The sequence below is a fragment of the Opisthocomus hoazin genome, chromosome 3 (genome assembly GCF_030867145.1).
Source record: "Opisthocomus hoazin isolate bOpiHoa1 chromosome 3, bOpiHoa1.hap1, whole genome shotgun sequence".
Taxonomy (NCBI): Eukaryota; Metazoa; Chordata; class Aves; order Opisthocomiformes; family Opisthocomidae; genus Opisthocomus; species Opisthocomus hoazin.
In genome coordinates, this window is record NC_134416.1 from 25826475 (window position 1) to 25846888 (window position 20414).

Here is a 20414-nt window from a genome sequence, read left to right on the forward strand (position 1 = left end):
TTGAGACCATACAAATCTAAACACCCATGTACTGCAGACGACAAACAAAAACAATATCTGCAGTGCTTTACCTCTTCTCCTGAGTGAGGTTTGGAAATAGAAAGCTGTGGCCTATAATAGATTTGATATGATGTATCATTGATTATTGTTGTCTTATCTTCTACCTGCAGAATTTGTATACCCTGTCGAACCATCGAAGAAATGCAGAACTGACACAACTGTAAGATAATAAAAATGATGATGAGATCACACACAAAACCGCAAAACATACTGAAATATCATGACAGAACTGCTATTTTCTTTTTAACTGTGGAAGTCCTGTCTGTACTCGTGCACTTCATAACTGCAGCCACATTACATACCTTTGAAGCTGCATCTGTCAATGTTTTCCAAACAAGATTAAGAATTCATTAATTCTTTTTCTAGGAGATACTGTACTATCTTGATGAGTTGGGCAGAATTTTTTTGGTGATCTAATTCTTTAAATTATACTTCATATATTATTTACTCTCATTATGTTTTTCATGTATTAACATAATTAGGGAGGAGCTTTCACACTGTATACATTTGATTGTGTATACATTTGATTGTTTTAATCTGCTATATGACTTTGGTTTTAAATTATAAAGCTATAAATAATGATAATTTTCTTCTAACCTTTTGATGACCTGGAAAAGCACCAAGTTTTATTTCAGCTTCAACAAAACCTTCTTCGTCCAACATTACTACTTCCCCATTATCAGCATCCTTCCACTTCGGGGAGGTCACATTATGAACCAGTTTAATTGCCACTGATTTGTGCACCGTGTTAGTGTTTGCCCAGTATATTCCAACCTGAAAAGCTTCCTGCAAGTGAAAAATGACTGATTATCACTTGTTGACAATTTGATACACTTCTACTAGAGTTAAATGTAGTTTCCAGTAAGTCCATCTCATTTCCTCCCCTTCTTCCTCTGGTTCTTTCTATGTGGTACAATGATAGATGAAACTACAATGCAGATATGAGACTGATTCTCATGGTGGAACCAAGACCACAGTCTACACTGAGATGTGTTAATAAGCAGACTTTCTGTTTATTAACAGACATACATGGAGGGGGGAAAAAAAATGGCGAAATAAACAGGAAGTATCAGTTTGTTCAATTAGAATTGACAAGCTGCTGTGTCAAATTGTTTTAATTGTTTCAAAAATAAAGAACATTGGGGTGTTAATAAAAAAGCATGTGCATGGCTAAGCTAAGGTATGTGAGAAGACCCATTACACAAAACTCTGAATTCAGGAAGGCAGGCATCCTAAAGAATTTTCCTCGCTTGCAACTCACCCTACCTCATTATCAAACCTTTCTTGGTAGCGTACAAGCTATGAAATGATTCAACCTAAAACACCATCAGACCAAACATTCCTTCCAGGCTGTCAGCTTCACTACTGTGGTCAACACACTTCCCAAGTGACAGGTTGGCACAGCAGGGGCCAAAGTCTGTATTTGGCCTTTACAGCAATTTACTTGGGCTGCTACATTATGCTCACGTTCATTGGCTGAACTGGAAGGAGAGAAGGCTGCTCAATCAGATGGCATGCAGGTCTTCTTCCTACAGTGTCTTACAGACAATTTTAAACTATGCATCTTTAAGACATGTTGTTCTTCAAACATTGCTGTCAAGTACGTCATGCTACCCACTTGGTGGCTCAGTCAGCATTGCAAATTTCTGCTGTTCCTTCTACTCCTCATTGTCTGACTAACAGACACAGTGACTGGAAAGCGGGAATCATCTGGATTAATAATCATTCTTCAGAATCAGAATGGTTAGCAGAACTGTGCGTGTTAATACGAATGGCAGAATTACCTTGAAGTTGGGAGGTATAATTACTTTCCCAGTAGGTACTTGAAGAACAATCTTCTCTCCTTCAAACAGCCAGAGGTCCCACTTGGACTGATTGATAAGCAAAGCCCAGGGCAGGAGTTCTATCAGCAGAGTTTTAACACACGGTTTCCACACCGACAGCTTTACTCGCATTGGGCTATCCCATTGGGACAATTGTTCACTGCTGTTCAAAAACAAACAAACAAACAGACTAAGTCAAAGGAATAACAAATTCAAGATTACAAATGATAAGCCACCATTTTCAGAAATTTGCAAGGCTTTTCTGGTTTTGAAATACAAAACCAATCTCCTCTTACCTTATCATTCTGGAACATACTGAGATGCTGTCAGACAGATCTAGCTACATGTAGGCTGTAATGACATATTTTTAACTGCATAAGCTCAACCTAAATTTGGTCAATTAAAGAAACATCTTAACAGAATTACCACTATCCTTTGGAATTAAACCTGTGACTTTTGTAGTCATGAAATCACATTTCCACTTTCTTTTCCAGCAACTCGTCCTGCAGCAACTCCCCATTTCTGTACTGGAACAAACAGCTACTGAATAAAAAATAGTCTTTAGAGCTGCAGTAAAGAAACTGCGTTCACAAAAAAAAAAGTTCCTTTTTCTAATCCTTGCTGCCACAGTCTTCTCAGTGTAATCAAAGGCAGCCCCTAGGCTGACCTCAATTTTATTACTACCTGCAACAGATTCTGCAGCTTACATACAGGAATCATATAATTACTGAAAACATATTCAATGTTGATCACATAGTCTTCCTGAACACGATTTCTGTTTATTTGAAAAGGCAATGCAACAACCTGTGAAGAAGGTTTAGCAAAGAATTACCTGTCTGAATCCTTCCTATTATACGGCCATGCAGGCTGGTGAGTACTAGCGGTGCCATAGAACTCGGACAGTATTTCGTTGACATTGCCACCTGGGTGGGATTTCGTCACTATCTGGTTAATTAGTGTGGTTGAGATAGGGACTGCGCACTCTGATGGATCATCTTCCTCCCTGTCATTGAAAACAGATTCAGCCACTTACACAACAAGATCAACCATTAGTAGCACTAACATTTTCTTTAATGAAGCTTTCCAACCATACTCTGCAGTAGGAACACTCTCAGGGTAATCATAGATGAATCAAGTTACGATATCTAACAAGCTCCTGAGCATTAACTGACATGCATGAATTTGTTATGATGCCTTAAGGACCTTTGTGTCTGAGACTCCAGAAATTCTTCAGCATTCTCAAAAAACATTTCAAAATCATTTCAGAATTTATTTTTCAAAACACAAACCCATGGACTGCTTAGGCAAACTAATGCCAATGTGCTTAGGACAGTTATACCAAATTTAATATTTCCTATCATATCATTTCAGGTCACATATGCTTGTTCTGTTGTATTTCCCCTGCATATGCCACAGTCTTGGAAAAAATGCACCAGAAGTTAAAGTGTAAATTATTACTTCTTGTCCACATAAATGAACCATTTTCAAGGACAGTGAGTACTTTACCTGGCTTGAAATGTCAGGTGGTGTGTAAGATCAGGTTCTATATTTTGAAGTGCTTTCTCCTGTCCTTTCCCTGGAATCACTTGCGTTTCATTCAGTCCCAGACTTCTTTTCTCTAAATGTATGATAATTGGGTCTGGAAGATGGCTCCTTACAATGAAGAGAGGGCTGAAAACGATCTATAAAAAGAAAAGAATATACCAATTTAAGGCTAATTTTATTCCATTATTACAACTGTTGAAACAAGCCATTAATAAATCTTCAAATTGGGTCACTCTGCCCTTAATTTATTATATGACATAAACATTAATTTATTATATGGCATAAACATTTAGATTTCAGAGACATTAAATGTACTTACTAATCGTTGCTGCACATGAGAGTTGGGTTCTAATGTCAAAATTGTGCACCACACGTATGTAATTGAACTCTTTGAAGATGGCACCTGTATGCAGAGAGATCAGCAGTATTACACTAAAATTACTTCAGGATGATAATGTTCAACATCTCATCATATCAAATAGAAGTCTAAATGAAAAGTCCCTAGATCTCTCAGACATTTTTTATGCTCTATTCCACATACCTATTTCTAGTCGTACCTGAATGACAGTGCTGTGTTCTGTGTGTTTAGAACTTAGACATACATCTCGGGACCAGTCTTCATCTCCTGTAGCTTTCACACTCAGCTCGGTGAGCTCATTGTTTTCTAGGACATACGAAGGCAACTTCTGCTTGGCTGCAAGGCAGTTGATGTGTTCTTTAACAACGGCCTGTCCATCCTGACTAATGTAATGCTGAACCACTTTCAGTTCAATACTTTCGGAAAGGTAACTACAGACTGTCTGTCTTCCACAGATTAGGATCTAAAACACACAAAAATATGCAGCTCTTTATATAAACAATTATGGAAAAGAAAGGTCAAAATTTAATTACAAAGTGAAAACCTGTACAAGAATAATCTCCCTATTTTAGCTTTTCCTAAGCACTGCTGAAGTCAGTAGTTTAAAAACATCATTTTTATTGGCCAAATGTATGTGCAATTTCATAGAAACCTAGGCATTAATCACTTGAAAAATTGCTAAGGCAGTATCCAGGCTTGAAAGAAACACGTAACATATCCACTTTCGTTCCCACTGAACTCACCAGTACTGCCCACAGCTGACATAGCTCTGGTTTGGATTTTAAGAGTATGGTGATGGTCTCTGACTGCTAAGCCCTTACTGAGCAGGCACAGTGACGTACTTCAGAAGGAAGGTTTCTGCTGACACCTCACATTCCCATCACAATCCAGCAATCCAGACCTTTCAGTATATTTACTGATTTAAAGCTTATAATTCCCTTTAATGGCTGTACCATATTTCTGTATTTGAGTGCACCCACCTAGAAAATGACCAAATTAGACTCAAGAGTTGTTGCTGTCCATCATACATGAATTGTTTATCATAGAACATATATCTGACTTGTTCTAAGCTATACTGTGGAACAGCATTCCAGGTGTATCCCTGCTACAACAATCTTCATTTGCTTTTCATTAATGCGGGCACACACCATAGCTACAACCTACTAAGCAAAATCTCAGCAGGGCTTTCAGTGACGCCAGGCAATGTTCTTGTCTCATCAGCTGCATTTCTGTTGCGCAACGTAAAGCACTCTGCCATATCCGTAAGCTGAACATGTTATGTCCACCACATGCTCCGGCTTCTGCCAACGCAGGCAGAATGATTGCAGTGTTATTACAGATCTCTTTACAAAGACAGTATGCGAAAAGTTACTGCACAGCAGCCCATTTTCGAATGTTAATTTGGTCATTACATCTTTCTCTTTTAACAATTCAAAGGCCTGAATTACAACCCAGAATAAGACATGAACAGTTTCTTAAAAAAAAATATAAATTCGGCTTCTCAAGAGCTTAAAACATGCAATAGATTGTGTAACATAGCACTGTCAGAACTTACAAATCACACAAAGGGATGTTTACTGGAACATGTAATATATGAGGTGGTTATTGAGCTTTTAAATGTGAAGATCCACACCGAGGTGAAGAAAAGAGTTGTAAAAATCCCGAAAATGCCCCCAGAAGACTGTTATACTTGTTTTTTTGCAGATCCCAGCAGGAGAGAATAAATCATATGGTGACTAATTCATGACTAGATAACAGTTCAAATTGCTCATGTTATTTCTTTCCAAACTGGATCAAATACATACTTGCTTTTGCACTCCACTGAGCTGCTGAACCTTGATAATAAGTGATGCTGTCCGGCCCTTGTACTGAATGGTACGAATAAAAGTCCCCGAATTGTCCACAATGAACGGTTCAGACCATCGCCAGTTTCCCCAGCCTTCAATACAGATGTGTAACAGCTGGAAAGAAAGCAATTACTACTTCAATACATAACTGGAAAAAAAAGCGCCTTGCAGTAGGATAGGAATTCCCATGACAGAGAAATATTCTTGGTTTTAAAACTCCGCAATGTTAAGCACATCAGTTCTATGAATGATCCACTCCTCCTGTGATTTCAGATACAAACAGAAGAATCAACAGTACCTTAAGATGGCTCTGCATCATGCATTTCTATAAATTACCTACTTTAACAGTGTATTTAGGATGGTAAAAATCCAGCACACAACTATTCACAAAAAAACCAAAGGTATGCAGACTACAGAGCATAAAACAGGAAATAAAGAGATTTTCTTTACTGCCATTGAAATTGTTCTAGAAATCCACCCTCTTTATTACCAGCAAGGTGATATGGAACACAGGTCCAGACCAGATTTTTGGCGTTCAGAATAAGGCAGAAAATTACAAATACGCTTCCCTTCAAAATAAAGAAGGATGCAAATCTATTTGTATGTATACTTGTACAGCTCACATATATATGTGTGTTAAATGTAGAACTTTGCATATTGCTGAGAGATGGGAAACATTTCATTTCTTACACAAATGTGGTGGCAAGTTCAAGCTTGACTGCATGAGAAGAAATTTAACAGCATAATTATACTCCCTGTGTGATTTATCCCGGAAAAGGAGTGGCTTTTTTCCAGTTTAACTTAAATCACTTCCAGAGCAATACAGTCTTTCATCATTTGAAGAGCCTTTCATCCATTTACCCACCATATGCACTTACCTCTATCCCATGGAGATTCTTTAAGCCAAAGTAGTGAAAACTGGTACTGTTCCATGTAGGTCAATGAAGTTACATAAATTTACGCCAGCTGAAGATCTGGCTATTTAGCTTTGCATAGATCTTTTGCGGCTGTGCAAACTTAAGAATGCGAGTTATATACAAGGGATCAAAGCAATAAGCATTCTGGGTAAAATTTATTCTTTGCAGAGGGCCAGCACAGAGCCTAAGCATCACTTAAGTCCTTTAAAACAGTTATATAAAGGCCTTGTGGGAATTCTCCCTTGAGGGTTGAATTTCATTCTGATTTTGGACATCTGTCATTAATTAATTAAAGTAATTGAGAACAGGATCAGGCCCAAAGTTTGATATTTACACGAGCAAAAATTGAAACTTGTAAATATTATGTTCTGTTGTGATTTGTTTCTAAAAAGAGATAGCACTGGCCATAGATCTGGCCAGCTGGACTTAGTGAATGTCTGGATATTGGGGTTTTTTCATTGTTTTAAGAAACAACCGCAGCAACAACTTTCAAAGATATTACAACTCAGTAGCCTGTTTGCAATTTGTGGTATCTTCAGCACAAGTTACACACAGAACAATAACATCCATTCAGTGGGTGGCTTTTGAATTTGCAAGAGTGATGACTGTTGCATTCAGATTCAAATTAGTTTTACGCTGGAAGCACAAAGGATAATGTGTGCCAGTGTGCATACGGGCATGCATGTGGATGTGCACATGCATGGGCACAGCTTTATATTCAAGAATATGTTGAGGGAAGCTGTGCACTAGGACATGCACACTCAAACAAACACGTCGCTTTGATTCTTAAGTATTAGTTACAGAAAAGGAAAAACAGAACAAAAAAATCCAACTGCAGTGGCTGGAATCAGTTCAGTTTCTTACAGAGGCAGCTGGGAATAAATCTCCTCACACATGAAAACTAAGAGAAACAAGAAAACTGTTTACTTTGGAGAGACTGGTAGCTGGAAATGACAGCCAAATAATGAGAAAAAGTATTAAGTGGTCAGTCTCAGCTAGAAGGCACACAAAATACGGTGAGCTCCAAAGATAGATGTCATATAAATGCCATAATTGATGATTAGCAATTGTATGTAGCTCCAACATTAGGATGTCTCCCACCCTGTATAAACAGCTTTGCTCACGACTTGAATGCTCCCAAGGAATACGCTGTCAGCTTTCCCTGAGCAGTCATCAGCTCACAAATGCTGCCTTACTAATTTTCTTTGCAGCACAATGATTAGTTGGCATTTAAGTTCACAGTTCAAAAAGAAACATAAAAAAGAGCTATTATCATATATTGTCAATTTCTTATTTTATAAACATACTAGTTGTATACTGGTAAACACTACATACAAAGGGAACAGCCTTCATCTAATACATCTGTATTAATGACACAACCCATATAAGAATTGGGTACCACGTAAGTTTACTTTTGAGCCAAGAAACTGCATTCCATGAAAACGCAAAGGGATCTTGGGATGAATCAGTTATTTAAATGCGAGATTTCTGGAAAATGTGGCTAGAAGTAATGAGCAAATGACACTAAGTGATACAAAGATATATGGCAGGAAATAAAAATTTAAGTAATTTTTGAAAATTAAGTAATCAGGTGTTAACATTATTTTAGCAGAAGACGTCATAATAGATGGTGTTAGATACTCAACAAGGCAGAGCTCTAATGTTATAAAACTGGCCTAATACTACAGATTCATGGTAATTGCTACGTAACTGCCTTTCATTTATCAAGCTTTAAGTAAAATCTATGCATTTATTAGACACTCTGCTTAAAAAAATTCATCAAGTACAGCTAAGTATGGTACATGTATTAGGAGAAACGAGCAGTCATTGCAAAAAGGTACAAAAAATATTCAGTAGACTTCAAAAGCATTCTAACGAATATAATCCAATGAGAAGTGGCAATTTATAGTTTAGAGAAAATTTAAAACAGACTATCTATTGTATATGTGAATCATAGAATCATAGAATCATAGAAAGTTTTGGCTTGGAAGGGACCCCAGAGGTCATCTAGTCCAACCCCCCCGCAGCGAGCAGGGGCACCACTAACTAGATCAGGTTGCTCAGAGCCCTGTCCAACCTGGTCTTGAATGTTTCCAGGGATGGGGCCTCCACTACTTCCCTGGGCAATCCGTTCCAGTGTTTCACAACCCTCATTGTAAAGAATTTCTTCCTTATATCCAGCCTAAACCTACCCTGTTTTAGTTTAAAACCACTACCCCTCGTCCTGTCACTGCTGTCTCTACTAAAAAGATTGTCCCCATCTTTCCTATAGGCTCCCTTTAAGTACTGAAAGGCTGCAGTCAGGTCTCCCTGCAGCCTTCTCTTCTCCAGGCTGAACAAGCCCAACTGTCTCAGCCTGTCCTCATGGGAGAGATGCTCCAGCGCTCGGATCATTTTTGTAGCCCTCCTTTGGACCCGCTCCAACAGTTCCATGTCCTTCTTGTGCTGAGGGCTCCAGAGCTGAACGCAGTACTCCAGGTGAGGTCTCACCAGAGCAGAGTAGAGGGGCAGAATCACCTCTCTCGACCTGCTGGCCACGCTTCTCCTGATGCAGCCCAGGACACGGTTGGCCCTCTGGGCTGCCAGCACACATTGCCGGCTCATGTCCAGCCTTTCGTCTATCAGTACCCCCAAGTCCCTCTCAGCAGAGCTGCTCTCGATCCTTTCATCCCCCAGCCTGTATTGATACCGGGGATTACCCCAACCCAGGTGTAGGACCTTGCACTTGGCCGTGTTGAACCTCATGAGGTTCACACAGGCCCACCTCTCCAGCTTGTCCAGGTCCCTCTGGATGGCATCCCATCCTTCTGGTGTCTCGACCGTACCACTCAGATTGGTGTCATCTGCAGACTTGCTGAGGGTACACTCAATGTCGCTGTCCATGTCATTGATAAATATATTGAACAGCACCGGTCCCAGTACGGACCCCTGAGGGACTCCACTCATCACTGGTCTCCATCTGGACATTGAGCCGCTGACCACCACCCTTTGGCTGCGACCATCCAACCAATTCCTTATCCACCGAACGGTCCACCCATCAAATCCATGGCTCTCCAATTTAGAGAGAAGGATGTTGTGGGGGACAGTGTCAAAGGCTTTACAAAAATCCTGATAGATGACATCCATAGGTTTTCCCTTGTCCACCCTTGTTGTTACAAGATGTTGTTGTGAAGATAGGCACTCATTTGTGTAACCATTTGATTTCTGCATTTTCCGTAGGGAAACACATCAACTGATAACACAGAGTTTTTTGTTTTGACTAGACTTTGCTGGGGTTGGGCTCTGTAATTCTGAGCTACTATGGATTTCTGCTTTGGGAGGAAAGAAATTGCCTTCAGGGAGGCAGACTAAGATGAAGCTACTCCTACTGGAGTGAATGGCTAGAAAAGCTGTATTTTTTATCACGCCTTTTCACAGAATGTTTCTACACACTCCTCAGAATTTACTTAGGTTTTCAGCTAGATGTGCAAGTGAAGGATATGATCTGAGTAAATAAAGCTAAGTGTCATATGACAAGGCATGAAGACTAAAATGGGGGATTAAAAATGAGACTGAGAATGGAGTCTGTCCAGAAAAGGCAGCATTTTCCAGCTGTATAAGTAATTTAAAGCTTGTGCCCTCAAAATGTAGTGATACAAATTTGATTTCTACTTTGCTTGTAGATCCACCAAAGTTAACTTGGTTTCACTGTATTTAGATTATATCTGTCTTCTAAGGGAAACTAGAAAATGCTTTTTGGGAAGAATAAAGGCTATTGCTCTCAAGTTTGAGAGACTGGGAGGAATCAAGTGAGGACCTGGTTAATGATGTGAAAGCAGTTGGTTATTTTAAAAGATATGAGATAGTAAAAAAAGAGCTGTGATGATGCCACAGTACGGAGGAAATGCAGATCTGCAGATGGGAGCTGAAAAGGGAAAATGGGCTGTTACTGTAACCCTGGGAGAAGACTCTGGAGAAAGGTTTGGGAGCTGCTACTTTAAATGCAGACTTCACCTGCGCAGCATTATGTTTTGCATAGAAAGCAAAATAATGAATTTAGATCCATTATTCTTCACTTCTTGCTGAAGTTCAAGTGTGGCAAAAATAACTAGTAACAACTAGCATGTTATAAAAGATTTTTCCTGTTTATTCGCAAGCAAACAATCTCTGCAGAATACATTCGGGGACTCTCACATGAATATCTGGTTTTTACCTTTGCTGTGATCCCTGCTGGGACCCTGCAACTGCCTACCATCTTGCAAGATAGAATTCCTTAACTCTGAGTAAATTGCTAGGAAGATCTGGTCTCTTCTAACTTCAGAGTTTCACCCTATGTATCATATGCTCCAGTTCTTCTTCTAAAGAAAACAGCTGTCTTGCAGACAAACATGACTTTTGACATAACTGGGGCCCATCCCACAAAGCAACTTGAAGATCAAGATAAGGAGCGCAAACTGGATCCAATAATAATGTAAGAGCTAGTGTTGTCTGTAGAGCAAGGGAGTGATGTAGCTTCTCTTCCCTTTTAATGACATCTAACAGACCTCTAACTTTCATTAAAATCTGCAAAAGGAACTCGGGAGGTCTGGCAACTTTTGCTAGAATTGCTTAAAGCCTCAAATATCATCAGTTATGGACTTACCCCAACTCTGAAAGGGACTATATAGTTGGGGGTGTCTTATCCCTAGGGAAGGTCAAAACCTCATGAAATCTGAGGAAAACATGGGGGATGGGGTGGAGTAGAAGTCCGAGCATCGGACCTCAGACTTTTACTGAAATATTAACCAAACTAGCGAGACTTGCAAGAATCAGAGTGAAAGTTAAAAGGGAAAGGTTAAGTTCCCTGAAATGTAGAAGATCCGGGCAGGAAAAAAATGAAGGAAGGAAGGAGCTTTAAGTTAAGCCAAACAGTTGGAGGGACACCATCAATAGCTGATAAATCCAAATCCTTGGTGTGCTGTAGCTGTTTGTGTAACATGAAAAAGTTGAACAATTTTTAATTATAACCTATAGTAGCTTCATTAATATTAAACTTAATTCTAAATGTAAATAAAGTATTATATAACTATCTGCTACTACAAAGATAACTTATTTTAGGTATATATATCTAATTGTGTTAAATAATTCAAATGGGCAATTACTGCATCGCTCACTATGCTTAATTAGCAAAAGAAAAATGGAGAATTTTATTGATGTGAATGTGAAAGAAATACAATACTTTTAAAACTATTTATTTTCATTTAACTGAACTGCCTAGCCATACTAAAAAAACATTTTGCAGAGGTTAAATAAAGTATTTCATGGCAACCGCTGCTTCTTAGTGCCTGTGTAACACGAAACATGAGCCAGCCGAAGTTGTGCAAGTTGGTTTTCTTTCCCAGTAAGAGAATGTGGTATCTAAGACCTTGTCCTAACTCATTTTATCCCCAAGAGTAAGTCAAGTAAGTCAAGTATGAACTAATGCCTGGAGGGAAGTCCCTGACTCCAGAAATATGGATTGTTTCACATTTATCTTACAATCTGCTCCCAGAGTTCTTAAAATTCACTAACTTGGCAAGTTGGGAATTATCATGAGAAATTAAATAATTTCATAACTATGAAGTCATCTAGCATTCCATGAATATGACACTTGGAGGGTTTGTCCATGCTTGGGCATTATTCTGACCTTTGGATAATAAGCCGTTAGATAGTTTTGCATGGAAACAATTAGAACAGTGCCATAGCATAACAGAGACAACCTGATGTCTTAATTGAGTTGTCGTTTTCATTTCAAGGATTTGTATTAATCATCGAAAAAATTTACACAACAACATTTGTAATAATATTTAAACAAACTTATTTTGTATGATCTAAAATGACAAAGGATTGCGCTGCTTAGACTGTTTAGATGAACTGCTTTTCTGAAGCATGCTAAACTTACAGTGATTTGTATTTAACATTAACCAAATGAACAAGGCTTACAGATGGATGCCAAGATTCTCCGACCTTTGAAAGCAAATTTGCTTCTATCTCAACAGTGTGTGGAATGCCTGTGCTTCCATATGTTTTCAGTGAAATTACCTCACTGCTATTTTAGTCTCTAAATTTCCCAGCAAGAGATGGCTGTTGAAAAACGTTAAAAGAGCAGAAATTTTCTTGAAATTATTCCAAGGGCTGGGACAAGGGAGGTATAGCCCCCCTACTAGAAAAGCCCGCTGGCCAGCAATGTGGCTGAGTCAGGAGGAGCGAGCTGTTAGCTTCGCCATCTCCTGGGACATGGGAATCCAACATGACGCTCCTGACTGTTTATCAGCCCAATTCTTCTGTGAATCTGAATCTGATCAGAATGAAACAGAATGGGGAAACCCTTTGACATCACTAACTTTCAGCTGAAGAATAAATATCTGAAAAATGAATCTGAAGTTCCTGCTGTCACCTCACCCACTCCCTAATGTGTGATTTGGTTTTCTGCTGGACTTTTCTACCTTTCACTCTGCACTTTCTATTTTTCATTTAATTAGAAACTTACATAGCGGCCATGAAAATGGAATGTTTTGCACAGCTCAAATCTGTGACTGAAAGGACAAGCTAAAGACCAATGTTTTAATATTTAAGTTCTCCAGGTGCTGCACAGCTAATGCCGTATGTTGTGCTGGTGGTCTTTAGCAGCTTGGCTGCAACTGACACAAGCTGCAATTTTAACTCTGCTTTTCACTTTGCCTCAGATAATCCTCATTTTCAAAACTCTTTGCAGTTTGCACCATTATTGGAAGCCCACCATTAGCAGAACCACACCATAATCAGAACTACACCATTAGCAGAACTATCTAGAATGATGGTCAAAAAGCGGATTCTCTCAACTGAGTAATTTTATATAAGTAACCAGAAAATCAATAAGAAAAATTTTTAAGAGGAAAACCTTACTTAGTACTGGTTTTATTTACAATTGTTTTAAGCATTCCCTTCTTTTTCCAAGTGTTTATGAAAAGGTTTAAATGATTTTTAGGTGGTTGCTACAAAAGCAAGAGATATTTGGTTATGAAATATGGGTTACTTTTAGCTAGCTTTCTACAAGCCTGTTGTTCTTTCTCCCTCACACAACTAGAGGGAGTTATGTCAACTGTAAACCCAGGTGTGAGTACTGTCACCTGATGAGTGGGGATCCTGGCTCGCAGCCTGACACTTGCCCAACTGCAGACAACACAGTCACTTGCCCGTGGGTGGGGGCATCACAGCCATTTTGCTTGTATGAGAAAACATACGTCCTTTTTGAAAACGCAACAAGGGACGTATAGTACTCCAGTGTCTCTCGGTCTCCACTGGTCCCCCTCTGTGCACTGTTACACTGGCGCACAGTTCATAACTCCTGTGTCGCTGGGGTGAGACGCTCCTTTATTAGCCTGCCTTCCTTTTACCTTATGCCTTGACTTCAGTGTCAACTGCCACTGTTTATTCTGGCTGAACGTGCTGCGCACAGATTACTGCTTTCATGTAAAATTCAGTAGTTTTGCATATTCACCAACTGATGTATGAACGAAAAACACAGTAAATTTGCCATCTCTGCATCCCAATGAAACTTCAAACTTGTCAGCAGTCAAAGTGGGCACAGCTCCTGTTCAGAATTACCATCCAAACTTCACCTTTCTGACATGCTAAGGCTGGTATTTTCCAAGGCTCTAGAGGAGTTAGGAGCTCCCATCCACTACACTTCTCCTAGGATCGGTAAAAATTTTAGTAATTTTTCAGCACAGGACTGCTGCTTAGCAAGGGGGGTGGCACAGGTCTCTAGTCTCCCACTCAGCAGAAGCTGGGTATATATTAAAAAGAAAGAAAAAATGGCTTTGCTGTCTCATAAACACTTCTTTTTAGATTTAAATTCTTGCCTGATCTTGAATCAAGATGAAAAGTCCACTTTTCACCACCACTCAAGAAAACCAACAACATGGTTTCATTGAAATATTTCCTGTTGATAATTTTAAAATGTTTTATTTCAGTTTCAGTGTTTATCCTTAAAAAAACACCCAAGAAGCAGAAACTGCAGCATTTAAACTCTGTAAGTGGGGTGTTTCTGACAATTTCAAATCTATTCTAATGCAAGCACATGCTGAGTTGAGAGATTTGTCCAGTTTGACCCTGTTCTGCAAACAATTTCAGTGAACAGATGCTTCTGGTAAAAACAATTCATTAAAAAAATTCCCCAAACCTCTAATGTACATCGCAGAAAACAGACACTGATCACTTAGTTATAAAAACCTGGCAAGCGATCTTCTTTTGCTTTTTTCAGAAACTTCAGTTTCCGCAACTGCTCAGTTTTACAGAAAGCGGTTGTGCACATTCCGTTCTACCCTCGAGTAACTTCTACACACTTCTGGCTTTCCTCACTCTTTGTTTACCTTTTCTCTCTGATGCAGCCGCAGCGTGTGGCTTCTGAAGGAACTGGAGCATTAGAGATAGTCGAGATCATAGTGGAAACCGAAGAATCAACGCATAAAGTCACCAGTCAGCTTTAGCAATTGCTGCATTTGAAGGCCTGTTTCTGACATACCTGTGGGGACTTGTGAGAGCGCCAGCTGTACTGGTGACTGTGGAGACTAGCCAGCAAAATATTTTCATCAGTATCCACCTGGCCAAACCGCAGTGTCTCTTGTGTGTCATTACAGATCACAAAATGGCTGAAGACCAACTCCTCTGCCTCAGGGCATTGGTTCTGAAAGGAAAGGGATATAAAAGCCAGTAAGCATCAGATTAATTGCAAGACATTTGGCAGCTGTCTGCCCAGTGGTGACTGTTACAACACAGAAATGCTTCAAGATCTCTTGCCATTAGCTTTGGTCTCATAGTACTCTACTCTGTGCAAAAACTAGCATTTGGGTTGACAAAATATATCCTAAGACTTCACACATTTTAGTTTATGTTTCTGTAATACAAATCTTAAAGATTTAAAATGACAGTAAAAACTAGATTTCCTAACTTATGTAAAAGACTTCAATGAAATTAAATTCAGTTGGAACTGACATGTCACATAGGGCAGGCGGGGCACTACAGGCTGAGCAGAGAGGTGTGCAGAGGTTTCTCTATGCTTGACAACCGGCCAGCAGGCTGCGCTTCCTCTCCCCAGCTGCTGCTTCTACTTTGAATTGTTGCTGTGGGTCAGGAGCAGAAGAGTCTCTCTCCTAATACCACAACACTTAAAAAAATAACTAAAGAAAAAGCAGGAGACATGGGGAGAGTATTTTCACAGCTCCATGAAGCTAGTTTGAAAATGCACCATGCAATTTGACAGTCTAATAGGAAAAATCAGAAACTATCAGGGGTTTTAAAAGTAGTTTAGACTTTACAATACTTATTCTCCTGCCTGCAGCATCCTTCCATCCCTCTCTTTCTGTGTTTCATCTAGGTGCTTGTCACTCTGTTGACACAATGAGACTATATGATAGTCATAAAAATTACCAGAGCTACAGGTCTTCTGCCCCTGAAGGCACAAATTACAATCCCCTATATGGGAGAGGTCAAAGTGTGACTGATAATTTGATTTGGAGATCATCTCATGTATGTCTGTCCTAGTCACTACTGGGCTGGCACCTCCCACTTACAAGCAACTATCTAGCAACCATAATAATTACTCCAAGAAAGCAACATATGGATAATCTTCCTGCAATTTAATGGCTAAAACACAAAGAATTTATCTTCTTTTGCTTTCTGTTACCTCTTTTTGACCCATCTTTCCCAGTACACACTTTCGATAATGCTTTATTGTTGGTTGGTTCCCTTCTCTCCACAATACAGCCCAGCTGCTCTTTTCTCATCCTTTCTTCCCATGACGTTTTCTCTAACTTATGGGACCTCCGTGGTCTTTGAGAGCTGATTCTGTTTCCCCTCCTTGCTCTCTCAGTGGACCTTTTAAACGGACATAATGAAGCTAGCACCTCCTCTGTCTATGATCATATGGGTCTCTAGTTCTTTGATAACAATGTGCCTGGAAGCCTGCAGAAATTCAGAGATCAAACAAGAGAGACAGAAAAATATTTTCTCATAGATCCCTATGGATCCTTAGCTATCCATGAAAAACAGTTTGGTACATTGCTTGTAGCACATTTCTGGGTGATACATGTGGAACAGATTTTCTGAAAAGTGAAGTGTGCAAGGTATGTCCAACTTAGCATCCTTGAATGCATGTTCACTACTGTTACCAACTTCAGGAGAACCTCAGGTGCAGGCTGTGATTCCTTTTGTGACTGAATGTCAGAATGGTTGACTGGGAGTGTTTGTGCAAAAAATTATTCACCCTAGAAGTATTTAAGCATGAGAATATTTAGGTTAAAGCTTCTCTCTAAATCTCATGAAATCTTCTGCATAAGATCAGGTATCTTCTGTGAAACAAGACTTAGGAGAGCATAACCAAAATCTCGCTTTTTCAAAGCAGTAAAGCTCATTACAGAGCAATATATCTGTATCGCATTCAGTAGCAGATCCGGGTATGCTAAAGGCTGCCATTTACAGTGCCACTTCAGAGTGCAGAGTTTATTTTGGCATTTTCCAGTGGTGGATCTATGACTTCCTACTGTCAAGCTGCCATACCCACATACCCATAAGCCTACCACAAATATATATATTTTCCTGTTACAGCTTTGAAAAATGTTCTTTTTAAAAGGGAGGATTTACTACCCATAGAGCTCAGCATGTTGTTATAGTCAAACCTAGATATAACCCCAGGGCACTTTAAGAAAATTTTTTACTCCAATACATTTTCTTGCTGATTATGCACAGACGGGAAAAACACCACCAGAGGATGATGAACTTCCTTCTTTTTACCTGACAATTACTGTCAAACTGAATTCAGACAGACTGTAAGTTCTTGCATTTTCTGAAGGGAAAAGGGAATCTAGCACACTTCAATTTTTTTGTCTTGAGTTTTTGGCATGCATAGAAGTCCTGAATTGTACTGATGGGATATTACCCCATCAGGGATTGTTAACAGACTTGCACACATTCTGGTGCTGATGAATGACTGCCATCAATCATTAGTCTAAAATGCTAGTTTTGCTACTAGAATACCCTCCTTTTAACAGCAATGCTTCTCAGAGTTAAGCAAAAGAGGTATTTTAAGCTCAATTTTATAACCGTTCCAAAACTGTAACCAAGGAAACACCAAGATTTGCACAATAAGGAGTTGCTCCATGCTGCTAGGCTTAAGAGAGAGCTACTGATGCCTCAAGTCTTGATAATAACAGCTAAAAGATCATAAGGGAAGCTCGGGGATGCTTTAACTCAGTATGGCAACTATGCACTGTACAGGCAAGATTCTAGACAACTCGTATTCTCCTTGCAGTAAATGCAGGAGATTTTTCCCAGAGTACCACCAGTCCCTGGGGAGCTGCAGCAGCTCCCTGCACCCACCACAGAGAACTGGATCCCAAATTTGCTGCTGAAGTCTGAAAGTAGAAGCTTCTAGCGTAAGCAGAAGGGCACCACTCCCCCCCCCCCCAAAAAAAAAAAAAAAAAATCAGCAGAAGGACAGAGTGAGGAAATCTTGATTGATAAAAGAGAGGGTAGAGAAACCAGACATAATAAAAACAAACAGAACTGGGCCATTTGTGTGGCAGCAATGCTGAAGGGCTGAATGATGACTCCAGGAGCTGAAAACACCTAAGTGTGGATTAGGAAAAAAATTCCCTCTCTGAATTAAAACAGCAAATCAAAAGAATCAGCAAAAGATCAACAGCCTGAACCAGATACAGATTAGGGTCAGTTCCTGGGGGACAATTTCCTGCCCCTCTTTAGCTCATTTTTCAGCTGTTCTTTTCTCTCAGAGAGGCCTGGAAAGTGTTTCTCCTTTATTGGGCTTTCAAATATTTTGTGAATTATATTCAGAGAGGGGGAAAAACATCCCACATAATGCTAGTCACCAGTCTTTCCCTGTCTCAAGACTTTCTGCTCACGTCTCAGCTCACAGCTATTTCAAAGCATTTCTGGATCTGGAAGAAAACCCCATAAAAGCCTGGGCCTCTTTATACGCACAGTTATTTTCTGTGTGCTTCATAAGCTACTGAAGACCTGTGCAAGCTTTCTGTCTCTCACACGCACACACAAATACATGTACACAGCCTCTCTCTCTCTAGTACCTAGTAATATTTTTTGGACAGAAAGTCTTTGGCAATTTCTTATCTCCCTCAAAGTTCCTCTAAGAGAAAAGAACATTCTCCTGATTTTTTTAAACTTCATTCTCACGGCAGCATCCTGACATTATGAGTTAGAAAGTAAAATTGAAGCTACAAGCAAATTTTCTGTACCCTTTTCCTTTGTTCTTTGTGCTTGTGGTAGAAAGATGGGGAAACTGCTGTGATCACAGAGGTCATTTTGACTGATCCCAGTTTATTAAGAAAACTTATGCAACTGTGAACAAGAAAGGTTAAGTACCATGCAGACCTCGAGGAAAATAAGTTCTAATGGTTTAAAATGGGAGCTTTTACAACTTCTGAGGTGTTTAGGAAAACATTTGCAGTGCGAGACCACAAAGGAATAGTTTTTTCCCCAGGAAATCTCTTTTCAGTGGTGCCCAGCGACAGGACAAGGGGCAATGGGCACAAACTGAAGCATAGGAAGTTCCGTCTGAACATGAGGAAGAACTTCTTCCCTCTGAGGGTGACGGAGCACTGGAACAGGCTGCCCAGGGAGGTTGTGGAGTCTCCTTCTCTGGAGATATTCAAGACCCGCCTGGACAAGGTCCTGTGCAGCCTGCTGTAGGTGACCCTGCTTCGGCAGCAGGGTTGAACTAGATGACCCACAGAGGTCCCTTCCAACCCCTACCATTCTGTGATTCTGTGAACACTCGCTTAGTACCATACCTGGGGAGCTGTCTTCTCAGCTGACCCTGTGTCTCTAGGTATCACAAAGCAGTAATGCTACAAGACAATTTGAGAAGGCTTAAATGCCCAAATAAAGGGGACACCCTCCCCAATGTATATGCACAGGAGACATGCATTTTGTATCTCACTTAATACTCTGTATGTTATTATTAAATAATAAAACTAAATTAATAACAATCTTGAAGTTCCCTGCCCAGTTATTTGTTAAAACCATTACTTCAGCTTTGCATTTAGATGTGCAATGGCCTGCTACTGCTTGTATTTAAACAAGGATTTCAGATTAGACAGTGAAATACGTCAAAATGGGAAACTGTTTTTAAAAAGTGCTAATCCTCTCAGATTTTCAGCATGTGACTTAGAAGTATAAAGCAAGTTGTATGCCTCGTGTTTTTTAGGCTTAATCTACTTTCAAAATGTTCACCATTACTTCAACAAACCAAAAAAAAATCAGTCCATATCTTGGAAAAAAAGACACTGACAGAGGCTTCTGTTAATCCTGAACTCTTGACCTAAAGGTGCAGGGCCAAATTCTTTCATGCTCCATCTCTCTGTCCACTGACTACAACATCCCTTGTTTCAGATATTAAACCAGTAAAAATTATGTGGAGAATTCAAACCACCTTTCCTGCTTATGAAATTCATGCTTCTAGCTGGCAGCATTTATATTGTATTTTGTGTGAACAGCAAACATCAAACAATGCTTATCAATGGGAAGTCCATTCCCTCCCTGTGCAGTGCGTGCCACCCCCCGAATCTGGAGGTAAAGCCACATACAAAACATCTTGGTAACAATTAATTTAATAAGCCATTTTGAACCCACTTGTGTGTTAACTGTTCCCTAATTTCAAAGCAGTGCAAGTTTTTAATCTCGAATACTCAGGGCTAGATACCCACCACATCAGAACATGGTGGCAAGTACCCTTGACATGAGAGGAAACGAGAAAATTACAGCAACAATTACAGAAGTATATCCTCCTGTGGCTCATGTTAACATTGCCAAATCCATGTATAAATCAGTACCAACTATTCATAGAATGTAC

General features: G+C 39.6%; 1 protein-coding gene across 7 annotated transcripts in view; it reads right to left on the minus strand.

Annotated features, from left to right (window-relative positions):
- VPS13B (vacuolar protein sorting 13 homolog B) overlaps window positions 1–20414 on the minus strand; it is a 482877-nt gene that overhangs the window by 34219 nt on the left and 428244 nt on the right. For all 7 annotated transcript variants that reach the window (XM_075415801.1, XM_075415802.1, XM_075415804.1 and 4 more), the window contains 9 exons: window positions 15054–15215; window positions 5592–5747; window positions 3986–4249; window positions 3748–3831; window positions 3390–3565; window positions 2716–2886; window positions 1845–2046; window positions 658–846; window positions 72–218 (listed from right to left, as the gene is read on the minus strand). In XM_075415801.1, coding sequence (XP_075271916.1) covers window positions 72–218; window positions 658–846; window positions 1845–2046; window positions 2716–2886; window positions 3390–3565; window positions 3748–3831; window positions 3986–4249; window positions 5592–5747; window positions 15054–15215 — 1551 coding nt within the window. The remainder of the gene's footprint in view (window positions 1–71; window positions 219–657; window positions 847–1844; window positions 2047–2715; window positions 2887–3389; window positions 3566–3747; window positions 3832–3985; window positions 4250–5591; window positions 5748–15053; window positions 15216–20414) is intronic.